Source organism: Pelobates fuscus, chromosome 8 (assembly GCF_036172605.1).
Source record: "Pelobates fuscus isolate aPelFus1 chromosome 8, aPelFus1.pri, whole genome shotgun sequence".
NCBI classification, from domain to species: Eukaryota; Metazoa; Chordata; class Amphibia; order Anura; family Pelobatidae; genus Pelobates; species Pelobates fuscus.
The window spans coordinates 41,994,749-42,021,749 of record NC_086324.1 but is presented as its reverse complement, the minus strand read 5'-3'; the positions used below and the strand labels follow the sequence as shown (position 1 = coordinate 42,021,749).

Sequence of the window (27,001 nt, the reverse complement as noted above, 5' to 3'; positions counted from 1 at the left end):
CATATTGTCCTCATATTTTCCATACTTACCACCATACGAGTTTGAGGACACCCAGAAGGCGCTGCTTCCCTGTACCCTTTCCTGACCTATACCTAGTTACTGTCAGATAGAAGAGACTCTGGTTTGTGAAGTACCAGCTGCCATACCCAGATCTAACAAACGCTAGGAACCTCACCTTAGCACGTACCTTAACCTCACCTGTCTGTGGTAGTTTAGCTTATATCACATAGCTAGATTATCACACATTGTAAACACCCACACTTCTCCTCTCAAAGTCCCTCCTTCTCTCTCAAGTTAAGCCTTTTTGCTTACAAAGACTCTAAAAAGAATAATAGTAAGACATGCACTTTATATGTTATAACATGGCTGACAGCAAACAAGATGGCTGACGGCAGGCCACCAGAAGAATCCAGGTAATCATAGACAAAGACATACATATCAATAGTACTCATAGGGAATAGTATATTATAAAAGATCATAAATAGGAACATGACAGTTTCTCTATGAATATAGCCTTTGCCTCCATAAAAAAAAAAAAAAAAAAACATTATTTTCATGGTTTGGTAACACTTTCAATTACTGTAATGAAGCTGTAAATGTGAACTTTAAAACATTCATTCATGGAACATCCTTTCACATTTCATATCAATTCCATAGTATACATTCTTTTTATGATTGTGTTGATGCTAATGGTACCTTACAGAGATTATTTTGTGTATTTGTTTTATAAAAAGATATGTAACTTTAAAGAACACTTTTTTTGTTTGTTTTTACATTTTCAAATATCTGTGCTTTCTTGTAGGTTGGATGACTTAAAATGCATTTTTACTTTATGCCTTGAGCATTCCTCAGAAGTATGCTGCTAATGAAGTAGAGGAAATTGGACATGCAAAATAGATTTCACAGCCATTTAACATGGGTCCCTCATGTTTTAGCTGTAGTGTGACAACTAAATGTCTTTTTCAGAATCTGGCTACAACTGTTTTGTTTCTTTTTATCCTTTTTTCCTTCAAAATATGCCTCTTTTTGAAACTAAGGTGTTACAGAATTGTGTGTAAACTGAATTCACCTTACTGTATTATATTGTATTACAATTACTGATCTACACTTTCCTTCTATCTTCACTGTACCCCTTTTCTCCCTTCCTTTCTGCTTTCAGTTTTCCTTTCCCACTCCCCCCCTGATTTTTGTTTAGACCCACCCCTTGATGCCTGCAGACGGGGCAGTTGACTCCTGTCTCGGACCAGAAAGGGAGGTGCTAGGCCTGCAAGCCGACGCTCGGTAAGGAACCCTCTCACAACCGACTAGACAGTGGAGTTCAGACTGACATCACTTAACGTAAATGGACTGAATGTTACGAGAAGTCAGACAACAAAAGGCAGATATAGCTTTTATCCAGGAATCCCACATACCCCACAGCTCCAAGATACAATTTATTGACCACATTTACACCAGAGCTTATGTATCCAGGGCAATGTGTAAAAAACACATAATAGAAATACTGATACACAAACGGTGCCCCTTTCAAACAACGAGAATACAAAGGGACTCAGTTCCCATAAGGGCCACGTACCGTCCATCTATCAATTCCAACACCTATCACACCGGACAAGGTTTTCTGGACTGACTGACTATTAATAGCAACCCTACCCAGAGTTATACTAATATTAGGGGAGACTTAAATGCCACACCATGCCCGACAATTGACTGGGGAGGTGGGACGAGCCTCCCCCGATCACAGAACAGGGGGGGACCAGATATGCTTTTAAACACAGGGCTGCTGGAACCCTGGAGGATTCAGCACCCCAGAACAAAGGACTATACCTTCTACTTGGCAGCACATGCCACTTACTCACGCATCAACATATTTCTCACTATCCTGCTGGGGATGCAGTGGATCAAAACATCCACGATCATCCTTATTTTGTGGTCTGACCATGCGGATATGGAACTGACCATACGGATCCCGGTTACACACACACTCCATAGAGATGGAGACTGAATGACTCCCTTTTTAGGGACACACAGATTAAAGAACATTAAAGTTCAGCAGGAAATCCAGCACTATTTTCAGATGACCACAGACGTATCACCAACAACGTTATGGGCAGCACACCAGGTAGTCCTTCAAGTGCTCCTGATAAAAATTGCAACCCAACAAAAAAAAAAAAGATATGACAGACTGACAGAACTGCAAAAACATCTGCATAAAACTGGAATGCAACATAAGCAGGCATCAACCCCGACTAAGACCTTAGAATTGAAGGAGATAGGGGGCGGGGCCTGACTGCAGAGCCGAGTAGATGCAAGTTCCAGCAGCTCTTGCTCTCAGCCGAAATTAAAGCCGGAATCCGCATCAAAAACATGGCGAATTAAAAACATTAAGTGCGTCGGAGGCGACGAAAACACACCCACATATGTCTCACTCTGGGAAAGAGACCTGCATCAAATACTGGAAAGCGATGAGTGGCAGGACATATGGGAAGCTGCCACAAAGGTCTCCATTTGTGTAACACACCAAGAACAATGCTACAAAACACTTATGAGACGGTACTCCACACCAGTTAAATAATTTAGAATGTGAAAGACAACCACAGACACTTGCTGGAGGTGTTGTGGGGAAAAGGGAACATACCTCCATATGTGGTGGACATGTCCAAAGGCAGAAGGTTTTTGGAACATGATCGCACAGCTCCTAACTGAGGTTATGCTCAGACAAATAACAATAGACCCCTGGACCTTCCTTTTAGCAAAACCAATAGACAGACTGACCAACCGTGAACAAAAGCTGGTTAACAAAATCAATCTGGCAGCTAGGAGAGCAATGACACAAACATGGCTGAACGTAGACATGCTGCAGATGAAAAGGGTTATTCAAAAAATTAAAGAGACACAATTAATGGACAAACTCACTGCTCAAGTACGAGATACGTACTCCGCCTTCACTAAGATTTGGCAACCATGGGAGGACTATGTTGACCGCTGAAGACTGTAGATGAACGGAGTTGGTGGCTTTCGGCGCCCAGGCTGGAGACGACTTCCCCTCCCACACTCCCCTACTGTTTTTTTTCTTTTCTCCTTCCACTGATGTCCCCTCTGTATCCACTCTTGTCCCTCTCAAGCTACTTACTTTACTTTCTCTTAACAAACAAAAGTTCATGACTATATATTGAGTTATCGAGACAAGTCACCACTAGTGAGCAATGAGGAATTCCTCAGGTCACTCCTCAAACTGCTTTAACGCAGGGCTCCATGAACACAATTATATGGGCAAGCGGACAAATTACATAATACTTCTAAGCATAAACTGCACAGGGACGCTAGCCCTGCTAACCTAAAATTGAATTAAAATGCTGTGACACGAATGTATATATGCCATATAAACTTGTATGTTATCCAATGTGGAACTCTCTGAACCTCCGCACCTGTGTCACCACAGTGTATGTTATACCCGTTGATTGTCTTGATCTCTTGAAAAGTATGTAACTCTATATACATGAACTGATAAATAAAGAATTTAAAAAAAAATATGTCTCTTTTTCAAAGTATGTAATCAGTGGAACGATTTCAAATTGTGAGTAACACAACTATTCACTAAAATTAGAACTGTCAGTTATTTAAAGTGAATTTCTTTAAAATATAAGGGAAAAATAGTGGAATAGGAATAGGAAACAACGTTGACTTGGAGATTTTATCCTGTTCAGTTACTTTAAATTTAAAATTCACTTTGAATTTTAGACATTTCTCTTAAAGTGACATTCCAGAACCCTAAAGCACTTTAGCTTGCTGAAAAGCTTTGTGTGAAAAGTGGGTCCTCGTATTTCAGTTTGCAAAAATTGCATATTTCAATAAAAATTTACACTTTTATAAATTAACCTGATTACACCCACCTGGCTTTCAAGCACAAAAACGATCTTGTTACTGCCTGGTTTGGTTAGCTCCGTAACGCTAAACTCAAGAGGCAACAATTGCCCAGAGCATCTGCCTTGCCAAGACTTTTCATTTAGCTGCATTGAGAAGTCTGTGATTGGACACCCACAGAAAGACTGGGCGGAGTTAGAAGGGGAGGGCGTGCAAAGGTTGCAGAGAAGAGAGCTGCGGCTTTTGCATGCTATTTTTTAGATATCCCACCCATAAAAAAATGCATAATTAAATTCATAGAAGTTTTCATTTAAAGTTATTTATATATTAAACAGTGATTTTTTTAAATGTATTTCGTATCTGGGCAGTGGATCGTCTTTTTTAATGAATAACCCTGAAAAAGAAGGGAGATTAAGTGCTACAAAGGATAATACAGCAAACTTCAAATTTACGTGTCCTCACAAAAACATTTGTAAGGCAATCAATAGGATGCAGCTGCAGTATTCTCAGTAAATTCTTAATGTGAAAACAATCTAAAATAATATTTCTACTTTTGGACATCTGCATGTTTTACAAGTGTGGATCATACCACCGAGCTTTGGAATACGCTCCCAAAAAAGGCAGTGGGATCAATCATTTTTTGAATAGCAATATTAGACCATCATGAATTAGTTTTTTCTTTCTCATATTGAAAAACTTTTATAGCCATATATTTACTTAAATTGTGTATTTGTAGCAGTATCTTCTTGATTGTTATTTAAGATTGTTTTCATGTATATTAAGAATAGTTCAGCCTTATTTAAAAAAAAAGAACCTGAGTTCATGGTAACACTCTCAGAATGCTAATTCACTTCTCCTGCTGTTCAAAGCTAGCTGATGGCTGAAGGCAATCTGATGTTAGTCCACAGTCAACTTATACATTGTGATTTGTTGGAAGAAGAGAAAGGCTTAAGAACAGGAAACTGATATTGCAACTGCCATAATAATCATTCAGATGATACTATTAAAAAAGACACATTTTTAGAAAACAAAAATCAGCCTGATTTTGATGGACAAATTACGTTACAATGCAATTTTAATGATTTTGGATTGTGGGACAATATGCAAACATTTGCATCTTTATATAGGTGAAAGTTGTATTCTAGCTGATGTGTATCTTTAAAGGACCACTACAGGCAACCAGACCACTTCAGCTCAATGAAGTGGTCTGGGTGCCAGGTCCCTCTAGTTTTAACCCTGTAGCTGAAAACATAGCCGTTTCAAAGAAACGGCTATGTTTCACTGAGGGTTAATCCAGCATCTAGTGGCTGTCTCACTGACAGCCGCTAGAGGCGCTTCGGCGATTCTCACTGTGAAAATCACAGTGAAAAGACGCTGGACGTCCATAGGAAATGCTTTCCTATGGGCGGTTTGAACCCCTTCGGCCCAGCGGGAAGGGGGTCCTGAGGGTGGGGGGACCTATTCACCCTATAGTGCCAGGAAAACAAGTTGGTTTTCCTGGCACTATAGTGCTCCTTTAAATATGCACCATAGTTACATATGCAAAAGTCTATTGGTAAAGGAGAAGTGGCAATCATCTTTATTAAATCTTTGTTTAGCGCAACAAGTTGACTGTGCATTGACAGTGCTCAGAAAGTCACATATAATTTCACAGATACATCATCGCTCTGTATGCCTTGATAACTTCTTAGAAAATAATCCTTCATTTAACACTAAATTGCTTTGTACTCTGATACTGGAAGGACCGGATAATCTGCCATTGCTAATAGAACCAGAATAAATATGTTCTCTTCAAATTCAAGTAAAGATGAAATTTATTAAGAGCGGTGAAGCTGCCTGATTACAGAAATACAATGCTTAAATATACCGTAATTCCTTTTAATACAGCTCAACAGCTCTGCTGTTTGAAATGTGTTGATGAATCCCATTTCAACAGAGATAGCTCAATACAAGACAATTGCTTGAAGAATGCATTAAGGAAGTGTAATCTGTATTGCCAAGGCCTGCAGGGTTTAATTACTGAGAAGCAGACAAGCTTAAAATGTTGAATGTTATTAAAGAGGGCACAAAAAAAATAATATAAAAAGCCTTTAAATAAACTTAATCAGTTCTGATTTCTCTCTATTTCGTGCTCAGAATTTCCAGATAACTTATCAGTCTTTGTTTTTTAATGCTAATGAATGGATGGGCAATAAGAAATGTATATGTTTTTAATGCATTGTTCACATTTCGAGAGTCACGAACGAGTACAGGAATGAAAGTCTGTCATTGTTCACTCATTTCGAGCGAATGTTCTGTAAAGTTGCATCAAAATACCACTTTTCAGAAAAAAAAAAAATCAAGTCTCACTTATTCAGAATATTGAACACTGACAGCTGTAATCACGGAGCCTTTCTCGGCTGACACATTTTCTTGCGCAGCTAAACATAGTTTGCAGTGTGTAGCTGCCTCCATCTCTCACCCTACACCTTTGTAAACCACTTACATGACTATTTGTGTGAACTGTCAAACACGTGTAATATCGCCACACATACTGAAGAGAAATGTACAAAATTCTTCCAGTCGTGTGACATTTTCTTCAGACTGAGGTCTATTTGTGTCTTATCAAATAAATGTAATAACAAGTGTACTGCGTTTTCAGTACCTTTAGACCTAAAAAAAAAAACTATAAAAAAAAACTATAATATAATAATGTGTTAATACATCACAACAAAATCGATGTATACATTTTAACATGTTCCTGGCTAAAGGTTTGAAAATGTGATACATTTAACTCTAATTTTGATAACTGTACATTATAAATGTATGCCTTTGCTCACATATACAGAGTTGCAGATCACAATACAAATAGTAGTATATCCCCTTGCACATACAATGTGTTATTTGGTTATTGCCATTAAAAGGTAGGAGTGTGTCCTGTGTGAGAGTGTGCTTGGGGAATCTGCAAAATCTGTCGGGTATCAATCCCTCCCCCTAGAAGAATAATATTATAATAATTTTGAACAGGTGATGAATGTGAGTAAAAGTACAGAACTTTTCTAGGAGTCTGTCAAGCAAGATCAGAATTAAATCAGATACGAATACTGGAAGAGTGGTCTTGGGCGGTGATTCGGAGGACAGTCTGTAAAAGCAAACCTAGAGCATTCTATGGCCTAGAACTATTCTGTAATGTTTTATTTAATTTGACTAAACCATTTAGGTGAACCTTTCAGCATTCACTACAAAGGTAGAGAAGAGTCAACCAATACTTCTAGACATAAGCTGGACCTGGAATAGCAGAAGAATGTTTTATGTTGCTATGTAAGTACCTGCATATAAATTACCATAGTTATTATTACAGTAATAATACATTTGAACCTTTGTATTAATTGGACAGGAACTTTCCCCTTCTACTTGCTTTGGGCGGCTTGTACAGATGGTGGGAAGTGGGCAGCGCTGCACGCCACTCTTGGACAATGGCGATTCCATCTGGTGGAGGCTCAGCAATTATGGGACAAACATGGAGACTGGCAGTCGATCCAAGCAATTTTTCTTGATTTGTTTAGGATGATAGTATAGGACAGAATCAAAAAAGGATACGTATTTGGACAACTGACATTGCTCTATCTATGCCTGAAAATGCTGTATCAGTATAGTTATACCTAAGATATAGCCCTGCCTTCACTAATTGCTGTGTCACTAACTAGTCCATTTCCATCTTAAACGGTTTAGAATGGATGAATTTGCCATTTCAGTTGGGATATTGATAAAATAAGGAACTTTAGAGTGCATGGAGACACTGTTCTATCTAAGTACATTGTTTATCTTATTATAAATCCTGGATCTATTCAGTCTTCAAAAACCTTACTGGAACTGCTTACCAAAATAAAATATTGAAATAAAATATTGAAATAAAATAGATAATATCTTGGAGATAGTAAGGTGACTAACTAATGGGCCAAGCATAGGCAATGTGTAGGCCAATTATTACTTTATATTTAACGCATTTATTGTACTTGTATTTGTATCATTTTTCTTTAAAAAAAAATATAAATTCCCATCCCCCCCTCCACTCTCTTTGTCTCTCCTTTCTTTTTGTTCCTCCTTCTGTATCTGTAGAGGTACATTGCAACAATCCAGCTGTATATGACATTATCAGGTTTACGGTGTACAATGTACACTGTGTATGCTTTATATTCCTTTCCGCACATTCTATTCCTAACAAGAATGCACTATGACCACATTGTACATGATTTATCTAGCTAGAGAGGAAGCAGAAATAAGGCAGTATTTAGGCTGGTCAATAACCAAGAATTTAAGTAGCAGATAGGGGTAATCAGTAAAATGATGTCAATTCATCAATGTTTATTAAGGCTGTAAAAGTTAAGAGAAAGCAAGAACTCGTGCTTTTCTTCACTGTTTGTCGACAGGTAACAGGAGCCATCGGAAGTATGGAGCCTGGAAAACTGACATGTTAGAGAGATCTGAGATACTAGGTTGGTAAGAAAGATAGAGGCTGGTTAAAAAGTAGGTTGCTGCCCCATTTTGAGTAGAAATGCATGCCACATGAAAAGAGAAGGATCTCTCTCTGTATAGAGTGACAAAAATGCAGGGGATACTGCTCCCTGCTGACAAAACTGAACACCAAGATGTTCCTCTCATCCTGTGAGATCAGGGGTGAACCAGGGGATAAACTACTTCTTTCCTAATCTCCTGCAGGACAGGTGTTTATGGAACATGATCAGAAGATCAGAACCCACAGACCAGGATGAGAGGCTACTGATTGGTGGAGCCGTTTCCTGGGAAGGGAGAAGTCTGCTGAAGCAACTTATTTAAACTGTGCAGCTTCATGAGCTTGGAAACTTTTTTGCATTTCTTAAAACATTAGTTACATAATGCATATAAAACAATTAGGGAAATTTTAAATGTAATTGTAAGGGAATCTGAAATCCAAGGTACCATACACAGAAGCACGTGCTCAAATTATTTCCTGAGGTTACCGCGCCAGCAAGATTTCAAGATATTTAGCACAATGCTATTTTGTTTTAATTGCATGTTTATTCAATAATTAAAAAAACTTTGGCAGGATTATGTCATTCTATATCTAGCCTGACGTTGTTGTGCTTGGCATATCATATTAATTAACACAATTGAAATGCAATGGTCTTTTTTTTTTACTATAAATAAAATGGGATTTATGTTTCTTAATACAATAGTCCTTGACAAATTATATGATTGGTTTAAATAAACATTAGTCAGTATCTGTCATCACAGATATGCATTTTGTACATTGTATAATAAAGTTTAGTGTAAAAAAACCCACATGAACACAGATCGATGTATGAGCTTATAGTGCAAGATAACACACAATGTTATTGCCATTTTCTCAGACAACATTTAAGTTTAGTTAAATGAATACATTTCTGACCAAGGTGTGAATACTTTTTTTTTTTTTTGTAATTAGGCATCACAAACAAACAATGACAAAACCTATAATTGTTAAGAAATGGCACAATGTTTCAAGTTATACACCAAAAAAATAGCAAATACAAAACAACAAAAAAAAAAGAAGGAAAAAAAAAATCACAAATATAACAAAACTGTTTCACATAACACAGACCAAAAAAAAGTGTATACATAAATGGTTCAATTGGCAAGTTTTTAAAAAGGCCCAACAGATTGACTTTGTGGTTTCGTATTAGTTCCAAAAAGACAGACAAGCATGTACGCTTCTTTATTGAACTTGAATTTCATTCACTGCTGTCATCCGACCATCCAAAATCATTGAATCCCACCGCCATGTTAATTTTCTTTCCTTTCCTCACCGAGGTGGTCTTGGTGGAATTCTGCTTAGCTTGCATGTTAATTTTCATCCCAGAATGCAAGACCGGTGTTACACCATCCATATCAAAGATGTTTCCAAACCCCTTCATCATGGCCTGGAGACTTTGGTTCATGCCATCTACTTCCCCGTTACTGGTGGAGGCTGTGATCTGGCAAGACATCTCTGCACTGTTTGACTCCTCTGTTTTAGATTCAAAGAAACACTTCTGAGTCATTCTTGCAGCAACAGGAAAGAAAAGCTATTAACAGGGGAGGAAAGGACAGAGGCAAAAAAAAAAAAGGAAAGTTAAAATCAATTTAAATCAAAGGAATCTGCAACATTGGATTAGTTGACAGTAAATGGAAAGTATAAATGATTAATGAATTAATGACACGAAAGCAAAGTAAGATTTGTTCAGACATAAAAAGGAGATTTGAGTTGTTTCAATGTTCTTTACTATTATAAAACTAATAATTTTATGGGAAAGAGATGAATAGTGATACAATAAGATCAGAAAAGACAAACATGAAGTGTGCAGTGTATTCAGAATCAGTGGGTACCTGGCCTCTCGCAGCTACTGTTTTCACTATATATTACTTTATAATTATTACCTATGGTTAGCGGTTGATTAAGTAAGCCCTGCATTTTATTTATTTATTTATTTCTGTTAAATGAGAAGATGTTGGTAAAGGTCTGGTACACAGGTAATACAATCAAATCACACTCAGGTAGATAATCTGGCAAATACAATGTTTGCCAGACAACATTAATGGGACTCAGGACTCATTCCCTTCAGTTTTTTTTAGTAAACACTGTGTTTTCAGAGAAAATGCAGTGCTTACATTACACCCTCGGGACGTCTCCACTGGCCACTCCTCAGATGGCTGCTAGAAGTGCCTCAAAAGGCAGCACTGCCATTCAGTGTCTCCACTCTCTGCATGCAGACACTGAACTTTCCTCATAGCAATGCATTGATTCAATTCATCTCTATGAGGTGATGCTGATTGACCAGGGCTGCGTTTGGCTTGTGCTGGCTTTGCCCCAGTTCTGCCTCTTTCACATTCTCAGCCAATCCAATGCTTTCCTATGTGGAAGAATTGTGATTGGCTGAGATCACCACTTCTGAGGATGTCAGCAGACAGCAGGCTGATCAGGGGCATAGGCAGCAGCTGCAGACTTGAATACAAGTAAGAATTTGCTATATTTAAAGGGGCAAAGACCACGACTGACAAAGGTGCACTGAGTTAAACCTAGATGGCTAACCATTGTCAAGCTGCCAACATATCCTATTGTACTTCATTACTCTAATGCGTACCCTGCGATGGTACAAATTTGAAAGGATGGCACTGCTATACCCCTCCCCCCCTCTTATTTTCTGTACCCCTCCCCTGAATATTGGAATATATACAAAACCGACAAATAAAGAATGATAAAAAAAAAAAAAAGGGGGGACAAAGAGAGGCTGGGCGGGGGAAAGGTGGGGTAGATGGTGTTTTTTTAACACTATAAGGTCACAAATACATGTTTGTGTTCCTAAATATATAGTGTTCCTTTAACTTGACTACCATTTACAAAAGGTGTGATTAATAATGTCAGCACTGGTTAGGTATTCAAATTTAAATGGCCACTGTAAGCTTACCAAGACCACTTCATTTTAATGAAGTGATTGTGCTGCATATTTTCAGACTATGTAAATCATTAAAAAAAATGGCAATATTTTAACATAACCACGTCTCCAGAATCTCTTCCTCTTTAAAGGAACACTTCATGGGTACTCCAACCACCATAACAACTTCACCTCGGATTCTCCCCTACTTTGCCAAGCTTCCAAATCTCTCTGAAACCCCACTTAACCCCTTAAAGACACATGACATGTGTGACATGTCACGATTCCCTTTTATTCCAGAAGTTTGGTCCTTAAGGGGTTAAAGAAGATTGTCACTCATCACAACAATCTGCTATATTGGTTCTTGAAAGTAACTAAAACGTAACTAACTCTATCTGGCCGGGAAATTTTCCATCCGACCTTGCCAATAAATTGTCTCATATCCTAATGACATGATTAGTCAATTTAATCTACTTGTTCCATTCAATCTTTGAAGTTTATGATTTATCATAACCAAACTACCCAACATCAACCCTAGAGGAACTGTGTTTTCCTTTCCCTATAGCAGGGGTCCTCAAACTGTGGCCCTCCAGATGTTGCTGAACTACAACTCCCATGATTCTTTGAATTATATAGATAGCCAGAGAATCATGGGAGTTGTAGTTCAGCAACATCTAGAGGGCCACAGTTTGAGGACACCTGCCCTATAGCTTCCCTTTTTTTTTATTAGTTTCCCTAAAAATATAAAGGCTAACTTATTTTTACATTATCTGTGGAGGACCTCAAAATTTTAAAAAGAAAGTCAACAGAAATGTATAAAATGAGTAGATTTGTATGAATAATGTAATATCTCACAGATAATGGGATATCAATCCATTTTTACATTGTAAACTAAATATTATTTGGAAAAATGTATGCCATGAACTGAAAGTAAAAGTTTTCCATACACGAGTCTGAGACAATAGAGAAAAAAACATTTATTTTCAGCTTTTTGAACACAGTTAAAACATATTTAGCTACAAATACAATGGTTTTAATAACAAAATCTCAGGCATATACACATAGCGTAGGCAAGCACGATATATACATAATGGATTGTTTTAAAGGACAAACATGCATTGTGTTTCGTGCAACAATTTTGTAAATGTTAGGAAATTGAAACAATTTTTAACAAAAACACATGGATGCCAAGAAAAGTGGTAGATGTGTTATTTATTGGTTACAATGAGATGGATTTCTGATTTACAAAACACATGCCAAAAGGTGCAATGCAAATATTAAATCATGCAAAAAAAAAATGTGTTTACATTACATAGATAAACATAACATGCACTAAGATAAAAGTACAAAATTAAAGAATGCTAAAAGTTATAGACATAGGCAAAGAGATGTTGTTCCTGCTTAAATGGACACTATAGTCACCAGAACCACACAGCTTAATGTAGTGGCTCTGCATGTTCATAGCCTGTCTAAACAGGTTTTTTAATGTAAACCCTGCATTTTATATGCTGACTAGGAACACCTCTAGTAGCTGTCTGAGTGTGCAGCAATGGCGTTTAGCATCTCCACGCTCTGCATGGAGATGCTGAACATTCCCCCAATAGACTTTCACTTTTTACTGGGAAGTAATATATATATATTTTTAGTAACTCTATATGCAACAATCATAAATGCATAACAAATACTTACAGGATTATTTAGAATTCAAATAAAATTTCAAATTTAAGGCCAAAGTAATGAAACGATCAGCGTAGCGGATTTAAAGGATTTTTTTTTTCAAATTGGCTATTTTGACCTTACAACAGCGCTGTCACCAAGTAGGCACTTTGCCAAATTTGCAAAGTCCACCGATGGTGACATCGCCTCTGGTGGTCTGGTGGCCACAGGGGGCATGAAAAGGTGAGATAACATACTTGAACCTGTCTCTTACGCTATGCTTTTTGGGACAGTTCAATGGTGTCCCAACAAGTGGGATATCAGGAAATATACCCTCAATGGCAGGACAGCACCTCAAAATTAAAATAAATTAAAAAAATTACCGTATATACTCGAGTATAAGCCGACCCGAATATAAGCCGAGGCCCCTAATTTTACCCCAAAAAACTGGGAAAACTTATTGACTCGAGTATAAGACTAGGGTGGGAAATGCAGCAGCTACTGGTAAATTTCTAAATAAAATTAGATCCTAAAAAAAATATATTAATTGAATATTTATTTACAGTGTGTGTATAATGAATGCAGTGTGTGTATAATGAATGCAGTGTGTGTGTATGAATGCAGTGTGTGTGTATGAATGCAGCGTGTGTATGAATGCAGCGTGTGTATGAGTGCAGCGTGTGTGTATGAGTGCAGCGTGTGTGTATAAGTGCAGCGTGTGTGTATGAGTGCAGTGTGTGTATGAGTGCAGCGTGTGTATGTGTGCAGTGTGTGTGTGTGTATGTGTGCAGTGTGTGTATAAGTGCAGTGTGTGTGTGTGTATGTGTGCAGTGTGTGTGTGTATGAATGCAGTGTGTGTATGAGTGCAGTGTATGTGTGCAGTGTGTGTGTATGTGTGCAGTGTGTGTGTATGAGTGCAGTGTGTGTGTATGAATGCAGTGTGTGTGTGTATGAATGCAGTGTGTGTATGAGTGCAGTGTATGTGTGCAGTGTGTGTGTGTATGAGTGCAGTGTGTGTGTATGAATGCAGTGTGTGTGTGTATGAATGCAGTGTGTGTGTGTATGAGTGCAGTGTGTGTGTATGTGTGCAGTGTGTGTATGAGTGCAGTGTGTGTGTGTGCAGTGTGTGTGTGTGTGCAGTGTGTGTGTGTGTGTATGTGTGCAGTGTGTGTGTGTGTGCAGTGTGTGTGTGTGTGTTGCAGTGGTGGGGGGGTGGGCAATTTTATTATTTTATTTATTATTATTTTGTATTATTTTAATATATTTTTTTCCTTATTATTTTTTATTTAATTATTATTATTTTTTCGTCCCCCCTCCCTGCTTGATACATGGCAGGGAGGGGGGCTCCTTCCCTAGTGGTCCAGCATTGGCAGTTCAGTGGGGGGGGGGGAGAAGGGGCTGGCAGAGATCTTACTTACCCGTCCTGCAGCTCCTGTCAGCTCTCTCCTCCTCCGCCGGTCCGTTCAGCTCTTCTGTCAACTCACAGTGTAAATCTCGCGAGAGCCGCGGCTCTCGCGAGACTTACACTGGGAGCTGACCGAGGTGCTGAACGGACCGGCGGAGGAGGAGAGAGCTGACAGGAGCTGCAGGACGGGTAAGTAAGATCTCTGCCAGCCCCCTCTCCCTCAGTCTGTATTATGGCAATGCAAATTGCCATAATACAGACTCTGACTCGAGTATAAGCCGAGTTCCGGTTTTTCAGCACAAAAAATGTGCTGAAAAACTCGGCTTATACTCGAGTATATACGGTAAGTTACTTGATTGCAGACACAGTCAATATTGGGAGTGTTCCTATAGCATTGTTGTTCTTTTTTATGCAACTGTGTATCAAGTTGCCATCTCAAAAGTATGCTGGACTACCCATAATTCTCTGCCAGCCCAGCACTCAGGGGAGTCTAGGAGCAATGTAGTTAAATAATAAATTGGGGCTGTAGTTCACACTTCTTTTCTGCAATCTCTGAAAATACTTAACTGAGATCTTGTTAACAGTAATTTTAGCGACATTCCCAAGGCTGCACATACAGTGACGGGAAAAAGTATTTGATCCCCTGCTGATTTTGAACGTTTGCCCACTGACAAAGAAATGATCGTTCTATAATTTTAATGGTAGGTGTATTTTAACTGTGAGAGACAGAATAACAAAACAAAAAAAAATCTAGAAAAAAACAATGTCAAAAAAGTTATAAATTGATTTGCATGTCTATAAGTGACATAAGTACTTGGTGGCAAAAACCTTGTTGGGATGTTTCTTGTAGTTGGCCACCAGGTTTGCACACATCTCAGGAGGGATTTTGTCCCACTCCTCTTTGCAGATCCTCTCCAAGTCATTAAGGTTTCAAGGCTGACGTTTGGCAACTCGAACCTTCAGCTCCCTCCACAGATTTTCTATGGGATTAAGGTCTGGAGACTGGCTAGGCCACTTCAGGACCTTAATGTGCTTCTTCTTGAGACACTCCTTTGTTGCCCTGGCTGTGTGTTTTGGGTCATTGTCATGCTGGAATACCCATCCACAAACCATTGTCAATGCCCTGGCTGAGGGAAGGAGGTTCTCACCCAAGATTTGATGGCACAAGGCCCCATCCATCGTCTCTTTGATGCAGTGCTGTTGTCCTGTCCCCATAGCATACAAAGCATAATGTTTCCACCTCCATGTTTAATGGTGGGGATGGTGTTCTTGGGGTTATAGGCAGCATTCCTCTTCCTCCAAACACAGTGAGTTTAGTTGATGCTGAAGAGCTAGATTTTGGTCTCATCTGACCACAACACACTTTCACCCAGTTCTTCTCTGAATCATTGAGATGTTCAATGGCAAACTTCAGATGGGCCTGTGCATGTGCTTTATTGAGCTGGGGGACCTTGCAGGCACTGCAGGATTTCAGTCTTTCATGGCGTAGTGTGTTACCAATTGCTTTCTTGGTGACTATGGTCCTAGCTGCCTTGAGATCATTAACAAGATCCTCCCATGTAGTTCTGGGCTGATTCCTCACCATTCTCATGATCATTGAAACTCCACGAGGTGAGATCTTGCATGGAGCACCAGACCAAGGGAGACTGACAGTTATTTCATGTTTCTTCCATTTGCGAATAATCGCACCAACTATTGTCACCTTCTCACCAAGCTGCTTGGCGATGGTCTTGTAGCCCATTACAGCATTATGAAGGTCTACAATCTTGTCCCTGACATCCTTGGACAGCTCTTTGGTCTTGCCCATGATGGAGAGCTTGGAATCTGATTGATTGCTTCTGTGGACAGGTGTCTTTTATACAGGTAATAAGCTGAGACTAGGAGCACTCCCGTTAAGAGAGTGCTCCTAATCTCAGCTCGTTACCTGTATGAAAGACACCTGGGAGCCAGAAATCTTGCTGATTGATAAGGGAACAAATACTTATTTCACTCATTGACATGGAAATCAATTTATAACTTTTTTGACATGCGTTTTTCTGGATTTATTTTGTTATTCTGTCTCTCACTGGTAAAATACACCTACTATTAAAATTATAGACTGAACATTTCTTTGTCAGTGGACAAACGTTCAAAATCAGCAGGGGATCAAATATTTTTTTTTCGCCTTACTATATATATCATCCTGCTACCATAATTCATTTCATACTAATATGTTTAAAGTGGGCCAGAAACTTTACATTTATCTATAAAGCTTAAAAAAATAATTATGTATATGTAGAGTGTCATTTTGTATCACATGATTCAGCAGGTACTTCTATTAACACTTCTGTACAAGCATTAGCCCTCTCTTGTGCTTAGAACATAATATTTTTTACACTAAGCACTTGACCTCTACTTCATTAGTTGCTCATTTTTGCAGCATTTTAAATGTACTTTGTTGTATAATTAGTGGAAAAATCAGGAAAGACGAAGCTGCTAAATGTGTGATGAAAATGTACCTTGCGTACGGCAGACACAAATGTATTATTAATACATCTTTTCAACACTTTAAAACACTTTCAACAAAATTAGCGCAAGATAGAGAGGCTTTTTTTTTTTTTTTTTTTAAACATTTCCTTTGGTGATAGCTCTAGTTTAATAAAAAAATAATAAAAAAAAAATGGTTCCTAGACAGAATTATGAGATATATACTATGGAATTATTAAATGTTTTATGCTAGTACTGTCCATGCATTTAGATTATCTGGCACTGAAACTGCAACTGTGCTCTGTAGTGGTTATGGTACTTGGGGTTCCTTTAAAAGTGAACGCTCGATTTTTTAAATTTTTTTTATTCTGAATTTGTTTACTTATATAGGGCTTTATTCGCGAAAAAATTAATTGTGACAAATTAAAAAAAACTCTCAGCAGAGAGTTTGAATCAATTTGAATTTTACTAATTAATTTTCCAATTGCCTGCTTAGTGAGTAAACACACAAATGAAATACAACATGATTTATTTCCGTAAATATGTATTTTGATTATTAGGATTGTTATATATTTCAACACAGCTTAAAAAACTGTAATGTTAAATCATGCATAAAATCACACTTTTCTCAAGGAAATACACTGGTTTCTTTTATTTGCCAATATTAATCAAGGTTTTGCTGTGACATGCTCAGTTACCAATCAATCCACATAAGAATAGGTGTGTTCGTGTGAAGCCATGCATAGAATTTAAACTGTAAACTAGGTCTGATTCTTTGAGTGCCATTAATTATCCTATTCCACCCACTTTTACCCTGTGCCTTAACCTATTATCTCTCTATGCATCCTTAAAGGGAAATGTTCAAATCTGATAATTCACTAATGTGTGTTTTTGTTCTGTGTGAAATGCAAACTATTTTTATATGAAATGCTTTGTGAAACCAGTATTGCTCTAGGCCAGCCCCTTTCCACCCCACTGATTAAAGTTATAGAGATTACTTTACATCCGCTGCAAATAGAATTTTTTTTTGTTTGTTCGCTGTTGATAACACATTGTGAAAATGCGTGAAGAAAAAAATGTAATTACCATAAAACGTTACAGTCTAAATCTTGTATTACTATCACTGATATAAAAGACACAATAAAAAACAAACACAAAACAAACACGATTTATAATAATATTTATACTAACAAAAATGGGAATATGGGAAAAATACTGGACTTGCTATTACAAGTATAATCTGTAAATATCAAAAGTAATGGAACTAACATAGGTTGATTCTTGATATTTGGAATAAAAGGTTGGGTGCTCCTGACTTTTTTTCAGTCGGAAACATCATACAATGTAAAAGCATCATTATACAGCAGGCAACCCAAAAAAATCAACGCCCCAAAATTTTTAATTTAAGAGTTTTGAAGAACCCCATTAAGCTAGGAGGTACTGTCAATCTTCACGATACGCACAGGAGTGTAGAAGCTCAGACTTGATGAAAAGGGACCTGATAAATAGTTTGCAAAATTCTCACTCTATATTTATCATGGGGTGTCCATTAACGTTAAGAGGTCAGGCTCCCTGTTGTGACTTCCCGAAAAACTAAACAAAAAAAAATAAGATTACCGCTGCATTCTTAATGCAGAGTATACCCCACAGCCAAACAGAATAAGTCATCGTGAAAGCCCAGCCAATCAAATTTCACTTTTACTTCTTCAAAGACAGCAACTTATTTTCCATATCATTTTTATTTATTTACTTTTTTTTTTTTGAGTAAATGTCAGGGGTACAGCAAAATGTTTTCTGAAATAAAAGCAAATACTAAGCAAGTCGCATTGCCATGAAGTAGCTATAACGTAGATTATGCTGCAGTTGTAGAATGCATTGAGATATAAACCTCCTTTTATAAAGTAAAGTAACGCAGATAAGTAATAAAGAAATAGCATAAACAACATTGAGACCTCCAGCAATAAGGACATACAGCTTTCAATACTGTGATGGAGGATACAATCTGCTAGGTAAACATGCCAAATGTTGCCTGGCGCAAACAAATGCCAATAGGCAGTTGTGTTAAGTGTGAAGAGAAAAAAAACAGATAATTACATAATTAACTTCAGCCTATGGAGCCAGATCATTAAATTAACCAATATTAATTTCACAGTAAAATTAAAGAGATACTATAGTCACCGGAACCACTACAACTTAATGTAGTGGTTCTGGTGTATATAGCAAGTCCCTGCACGCTTTTCAATGTAACATGGACATGCTAAATGCTCCTCATAGAGATGTGTGGATTCAATGTATCTCCTTGAGGAGATGCTGATTGGTGCAACACAATGTTAGGAAAGCATTGGATTGACTTAGATCCTCAGGATTGCTGATTGGCTGAGATCATCAAGATAAAGGCAGAGCCAGGCAGGGATAGCACAGTATCGATCCCCCAAGAGCCAGAAGTCCTCGGCGATTCTCACTGCATTCCTAGAGAAGACACTCAACTTTAAGTCTGAAGCTAATCTGACATAGACAGAGACGCCCGAGCTGGCGCAACATGGATGAAGCCGGGGCACTACTCAACAACACGTCCACTCAAGCACTGGACCTCTCCTACACTATCCTGAGGAGTGCTCTTTGGTGCCACAGCTGTGACTACACTTCACTCTGATGATCCAGCGACCTAAGCCTCAGCACATATGACTGACAACTGCCTTGCCTAACTCGGACCTGCCCCATAGAGGTGTGGGATGACCTGGAACTATGACACTTGTTGACTGGTTTACATTCCCCTCTGATGCCTTCATGTTATATGTTCTTATTTTGCTTGCTTCAACATCTACTCGATTTATTATTATTTTGCTTATAGTTTTCCGATTTTTAAGGTACCTAGTATTAGTAACTCTTGCAATATCTGTGACGCCTGGTGCTTGACCTGTCCTCAGGGCCTCTCGGTTCTTACATTGTTCATTATCTCCATGTCTAAGATATATTCTTAATCTACATTCTTTATTGCTTCTAATGTTTAGACATGTTTACGTAGCCTGACCATTATTAATATAAAATTGTGCAGTTCTCCTGAATGCCATGCTACTGTCACTTATTGCTATGCTTGTAAGTGCTATTGTGGCATCACAAGCTTGATTTCTATAATCTGCACTGTAAAAATAACATACTTTTCAAAATAAAAATTAAAGTTTCAAGTTTAATTTAAAAATGGTAACAGTAGATGAAGTACAATTATGGTCACAAGCATAAAAATAAAAGGAAATAAATCTGAATTTTAAAACATAAGTCTGTTTTGAGATTACCTGGGAGCACGACTCAGCTGGTGGTGTAAGGGGTGGAGATACATACAGGGTACATTTGGCCCACTTTCTTGTCCCTGCCCCAACAAAACACACAATGAATTTTGGCATTCTAGTTTAAAGGGATGCCTTTGGGCAATAACACCTCTAGCCCACAATGCTATCGGACACCTTTTATCTCCCAGAATGCATGAGAGCTGCGTGTACAAGGTGGTTTGTCTGCCCATTCCCCACCCAAATCTGACCCTCTCATTAAAAATAGACACATGGTTGAAAATCTGTGTAGATAGGCTCATTGTCTGCCATGACACTTTCAGCTGAATAAACAAAAGACAGGAGATAGCTTTAAAAGGAAGCATATATCACTCCTGGTGCATTTAATAATAGGACAAGGTACTTGGGGACTCCCGAGGCCACATAATCATGGATCCTAGACATGTATTCATTATTCTACTTGTTTTACTTCCCCTTCCAGAAAACCGAGCAGCGCAATGAGCAACTCTCCGCAGGGCACCAAAAGGGTTTATTGAACAATTTAGGTGAAAAAACACCGACCTTTGCCATTAAATTCATTTAGACCAGCTAATAAATACCAAATTGCCATACCTTTGCCCCAATGCCCCAAAAAAGCAATAAAAACCAAAACTAAAAACAAGAGACTCTTGTAAATGTTGCCCTTAGTGGAAAAAAATCTTGCCCAACATCACAATTTAATGTTCACTGAATAACCCCTTAGAAATAAGAGATAATATATATACTACAACATATATCCAGTCAGTGATCCATATATTACAACCAGGGAACTTTTTACATTTATATAAAATTGCTGTATCACTGAGCTCGACTACTTGAGCTGTGTAGTTCCATATTTTCAGAACATGGACCTTTTAATGTCCTTTGGAAGCCTGATAATGGCTCTCTACTGGCTTCTCTTCCAGGAATTCTCAGCAAAAGGTAAGATGTTCACGAAAAAAATAATGACAATAAATATCACAGTATTTAGCCATAATATGAATCAGAGGAAATATACAACACAAGTAATCGGCCACAATAAATTTGAAATAAATCTTTAAATATATGTTTTTAACCTGTAAGATCTCATTGCTAAAAATAATGTTTTCATATGTTGTGTTTTGTTTTGTCTATCCTGCTAGATGAGGGTCTGTGCCCAAAAAGGTATTGCACGATATAATTGGATTCTATTCCATTTCTGAACACTCAACAATTTCACCCTGTGCTGTGTTCTTGTTTCTTGTAAGTACATCCCTATTTATTCTCTACAGCAAGAACACAATGTGACTTGTCTCCTTTCAAGGATCTAGAAGCTGATGTAGAGGTCAAACATCACTACCAACTGCCTGGCAGGTCAGCCAATTAATTTGTAGTTCTCTTGTAAAAGTTCCTGAGATCCTTTCTCTTGGCAGAACATTACAGAGTGATAATATCCCAATAAATGTCACCCTTGATCGGCTCTGCTTGCACCATAACAAAACATATTAAAGGTCCAGTCCAGTCTGTACATTATTTTTATTACTTTGATAAAGCAGCTCTCAGCCTAAGGCAGACTTTTTTTTAACGTTTTTTTTGTTTTTGTTTTTTTAAGCAAGCCCATAAAAATAACACATTTTTTTTTTATTTGTGGTCACTTGAAAGATCTGCAACTTTTGGCAGACATTTGGGTTTTTTTCACTCTAAAGTGTCTATACATGATATTGGATTTTTTTCCCCATGCTAGAAATGCAATTCTCTTCTACAGACTGCCAGAGCATACTTTTCTTAAACATAAGTTTGTTCTATATTTTTCGAAATTAAATAGAATGTATATATAGATTGCACTATCATAGTAGAGGTTAGCAGCGCCGAGGGAGCATCGGTACTGGAAAAAGGTAGGTAAATCCTTAATTTTTTATTTTTTACGGCAAATGGAAGCATGCAGAAGGGTGGGGGCTGTTTTTAAATAAGGACAGGGACACTAAAGTGATGGGAATACAGATTCGAGGAAGTTTCCCTGAACATAGATTTGCAGAATTCCATCCGCAAGTAAGCTAATCTATGTTCAGGAAAGTTTCCCCGAACGTAACCTTTCGGGGGGGAAATTAATATAAGACCTGGTCTTATTTTCAGGGAAAGACAGAATCTTTATGACAAAATAACTGTAATATAATTTCTATATCAGATATGCTTGCTGCTTGCTTCAAGTAACCTCAGTATCCCTGCGGGCTAAGCTATATTTATCTAGTATATTTTTTTATTGATTTTATATTATGTTTGTATTTTAGAAGAGCGTTTTAATTTTAATGAATCTCAAAGGAATGGTAGGTGGTGAGCAGCCTTTTCTAGGAGAATGGAATATATTTTGTTACATCTAAACCCCAAATAATAAAGAAAACGGATTTTACAGGTTTGGTTATTTTACAACTAATTTCCTACAGTAAGTAGAGAGCAATGGGTCTGTTTCCTATAGATTTTTTTTACTGGAACAATATTTTTTATTTTAACAATGCTTTCTTTTGTTTGTTTTTTATCATAATAACAGAATAAAATGTTACATAATTTTTCTTTTAAGTTTTATTCTCCAATAATTCAGTTTAGTTTTAGTAGGTCTACCATGTTTTTGTATTTATTTTGGACAGACCTTCATTTTATTATGGGACCTAAGTATATCACCATAGTTTTGTCTTAGTGACTCTTTTTCTCTAATGTTCCTTTTATTTTGGGTGCATATAGGCATACAGGGCAGCGCCAAACTCTCTCCCCCAATTATTTATTGCAATATTAATAAAAATTATTAATTGGCATTGTAAAGAATAATATTTTGTGTTTAAAAAAAACACCATGTTCTGCCTGTCAAGATTAGTTTTGGGATGTCCTTCATCTCTATTTATTGATGACTTGAGACATTGAGCAACTAAATGCCACGTTTTGACTACAGACTCATTGGTATGCATAGTGGGTTCTAGCAGGAATTCTGATGTCAATCATTAACTTTGCATTGGGACAACTGATTCAGAAAGCCCTAAAAGACAGGGCTGCGTTTTCCCATTCTTCTGAGGTTGTCATTGGTTATTAGAATCATTGGTGGAGTTTAAAGTGCTTGTTGATTTTCAAATGTATCTATAATATAAGCTTGTGGTTTTAAAAAGGGCATGACTTCTCCCTGGGTCTGGGAATGTTAACATGAGTGTAAGGGAGCAGAGCCTAATTCTGGAAGAGAGAATAATGGCCCACCATGTTTAAACTTCAGCATCTACCATTGGCTCTTCAAAAAAATCAGCATTAAATCAGCTGGTTCATAGAATTATTAGGTCACATGCAAACTTTATGTTTCACACTTTTATTATATGATTTGGTGCAAAATTTCTTTTACATTAAAATGGAATTTTTGTCTGTTGCCTGATTTTAATAAGTACCATTGGAACTGATAATATATATTAATGTACTGAACACAATCTAATAAAAACCCTCAATACACACACAACACAAAGATCTTAACTACTCTTGTCACATAACATGAATGAACAAACTGTAAACACATTTTTATGTTCCACTATAATAATAAATATAACTGTTCAGCAAGAAATAGTCGATATAACTTTTTATTTTTTATTTTTGTATACTTATATTTTTCGATTAAGTAAATGTTTATTTCTATATTCTTATACAAGGCAAACACAATTATACATAACCAGTAATACCAGGCAGCTTAAAACTGTAAATGTATCTAATATTTTTTTGTATATTCTGCCCGTGTTTATTTGGCAAAAAACAATTTATGTCTTCTTCTCATGCAGAACAAAATTGCTAAACACTTTTAAATTGATGTCAGCAAAGCGTAGTATAAGCACCGAAATGAATGTTTCCTTGAACAAAATGTATAACTATCACCTCCATGTAAAACAAACTCAAATCTTAATGATTATTGAAGAACCCACACTGCTACAGTTAACAGCACAAACTTACACAACAAATAATAAAGAAATGAAAATAAAACTAATTTGATAACTTGGTCAGTATGTTACAAAGGAAAGTAAGACTTTTTAATATTTTTTTCCTTGCGATTTTGTTTTCTGTATACAGAAATATATTATTAGTTATTATTTAATATCAAGAACAAAATATTTATCCAGAAGAGGTACATTTAGCTTTTTGCCAATATTCCATGTACATCTTCGGGTCCAAATATTTCTACTACCCAACTTAATGGTTTATTATTATTATTATTATTATATTATTTATAGAGCGCCGTCAAATTCCGCAGCGCTTTAAATGGGTGGACGACAAATCCTACTTGATAAAGGAATGAGAAATCTATTCAACCAGTCCAACAATGTTTCTAAGGAGTAGAGTAGTGGACTCTTTCATGGTCAAGATCTCTCTATCCTACCTCAATAGATGGAATGGAGAGATTTCTAGGGAAATGATGTTCACGCGCATATATATATATCGATCAACGGGATCATCTAAAGAGGTCAGTCTTGTATTTCCATATTTTCACATTACAGTTCGCTCAAATTACAGATCACAACTCTTGATGCAACTCTTAGAAAATAAGGTTGTCGGGAGTTTCATGGAGAACATGGCAGTAAAGAATAAGATCCCATGTATCTAGTGAAGAAAATTTACGGTTCCAGATTTTTTATTGCGTTCTCTTATGTCACCTGTTCAGATTTTACTAAATATGTACAAATATAAAGGTGGCAGATTTCAAACTGTTATTCTGTTCCTCATTTTTAGTCAGTATCTTGTACTGTAGTATAGACATGTCCTCTCTCTGTAGAGGAAGTAGTGGTTAAACGTACTAATGATAATCATCAACAACAGCTATGTTCTATTTTTGTTGGTCTATCCGTTAAAAGATATCTTCCGAATTATGCATCTGGAAACCAGGGCAATTACAGTGTTAACCTGTTATAATTCACACAGCTTTGCATAGTTTTACATTCCTTTTCTAACATGTATTGAACAATTTGTTTGTACAACAACACATCAAATTTCTGATCAAAGACAGACAAAAAAAAATCTATTGTGTGATGTAAACAGACAATACTTGATGATAATAATATATGTCTGTCTTCCCAGATGGGGTCAGTTTTGAATAAATTCAAAGAAAAAGAAAATACTTCTTTTCTTATCATATAATAGAGATAAATGTCTAGATGTGATATGAATGTAAATCTGTACAGGCAAAGAGACTACACAGTTTGTAATCTCCATTCAATACATTAGCCATTACAACGCCAACACAATTACCGTAACAGCAGGAATATTTATTGCATCAAGTCAAAATGATGGTCCAACAGCCAGGTGAGGGCAAAATACAAAAAAACAAAAGATTTCATTTATATATGGGCTATTGTGTGATATTAAGAAATCCATAGCTCTGATTCTCACATATAAGGAATAAAATGTGATCTACTTGGTATCTTTCGGCACCATATAATGCATACATCATTGTTTAACACTATGGCATGTATTCATGCTTATGTACTGTTCTATAATATTCAATCTATTTTTTTTTCAACATTCCATCTATCTACTGTTCAAGCCAAATCACTAGCAATGAATCAAAGATAATTAATTCCGAATGCCATTTTCTTTACTGTCCAATAATCTGCAATATATGCTATCATACAGCTAGAATGTAAATGTTTATATTACATAATAACAATAAATATATTGCGGTGATTGTTACAAATATATATTCATGGTTAAAATTGCTTAGCTCACAATGTGCTAGCATTGCAATTTTTTTAGTTTTTGTCAATTTTTGTTTTTATTGGTGCATATTTTTAACATTTAGTACAACAGTGCAGTAGTGTTACGATCAATAAGAACAAGCGTATGGTAACACACGAACAGTGACTTGCATATCCAGCACAGTATTACAGCGCTTATTTTGACAGCACAATGCACAGAATTCGCGCATGCCAAACTGAAAATTAATTAGGCTGAACCTAAAGAAAGGTAAAACGCACATACTTACAGGGGTATGAGACTGTTCTGTGAGCTTTTTCTCCCACATCTTTAAACGTTTCTCACGCTCCCTTAGCTCCTGTTCTTTAAAACTTAGATCCCGCTCCAGCTTTTTAAGCCTCTCCAAGGTTTCTTCAATTTCACACCTGCACAACGATAGAACCTTCACTTAATTTTATGTTTTTGAAAGTAAACAACATACTCTACCTAGATAATAAAGTAGAAATATTTCATTACAACCAACAACCTCCAATTGTGCTCTGCTCTCTTTTCCTGTCTCCAACGTTCACTTTCCAAGACTTCCTTATTCATATTTACTGTAATTTCTAGGCTTTTAGAAAGCAATCCTTACAATTTCCATTTCTTAGAGGGACACCATAGTCACCAGAACAACAACCTGTCCCTGCAGGCTTTTAATGTAACAGCTTTTTAATGTAAACACCGCCTTTGTTAGAGAAAAGGCAGCATATACATTACTGCCTAGGGACACCTCCAGTGGCAGTCACTAAGATGGTCACTAGAGGTGCTTCCCGGGTTAGTGCTGCATAGTGTGCAGCACTGACGTTCAGCGTGTACATGCCCTGCATATAAACACTGAACATTCCCCATAGAGATGCACTGATTCAATGCATCATCTATGGGGAGATGCTGATTGGCACGGAGCAGCGTTCTGCTGCACATGTACATTAGATTGTCTGAGATTGTCAATTCGGATTATCTCAGCCAATGGGGCGGAGCTAGTGCCGAATAAATGTGAGTTTTTAAGGGAGTTAAGGGGGACTGGTCACCTAACTTGGTTTTAGCACTATAGCGTTAAGAATTCACATGTGTATTCCTATAAGGAAAATGTATTCCTTTAAGGAAAATTTATCAACTGGACAATTAAGTCTGATAAGGAAATACGTGTCTTCCCACTGCCAGCTCTAACTCTCCATGTCATA

At 37.1% G+C, this 27,001-nt stretch overlaps 1 protein-coding gene across 4 annotated transcripts in view; it reads right to left on the bottom strand.

Moving 5' to 3' along the window:
• Positions 1-27,001, bottom strand: part of MAP3K20 (mitogen-activated protein kinase kinase kinase 20) — a 172,232-nt gene that overhangs the window by 34,092 nt on the left and 111,139 nt on the right. For 3 of the 4 annotated variants that reach the window (XM_063429738.1, XM_063429740.1, XM_063429739.1), the window contains exon 11: positions 26,071-26,206. In XM_063429738.1, coding sequence (XP_063285808.1) covers positions 26,071-26,206 — 136 coding nt within the window. Of the gene's footprint in view, positions 1-8,878; positions 9,924-26,070; positions 26,207-27,001 lie in introns of those variants that run through there. The other variant, XM_063429741.1, reaches the window with a different exon arrangement.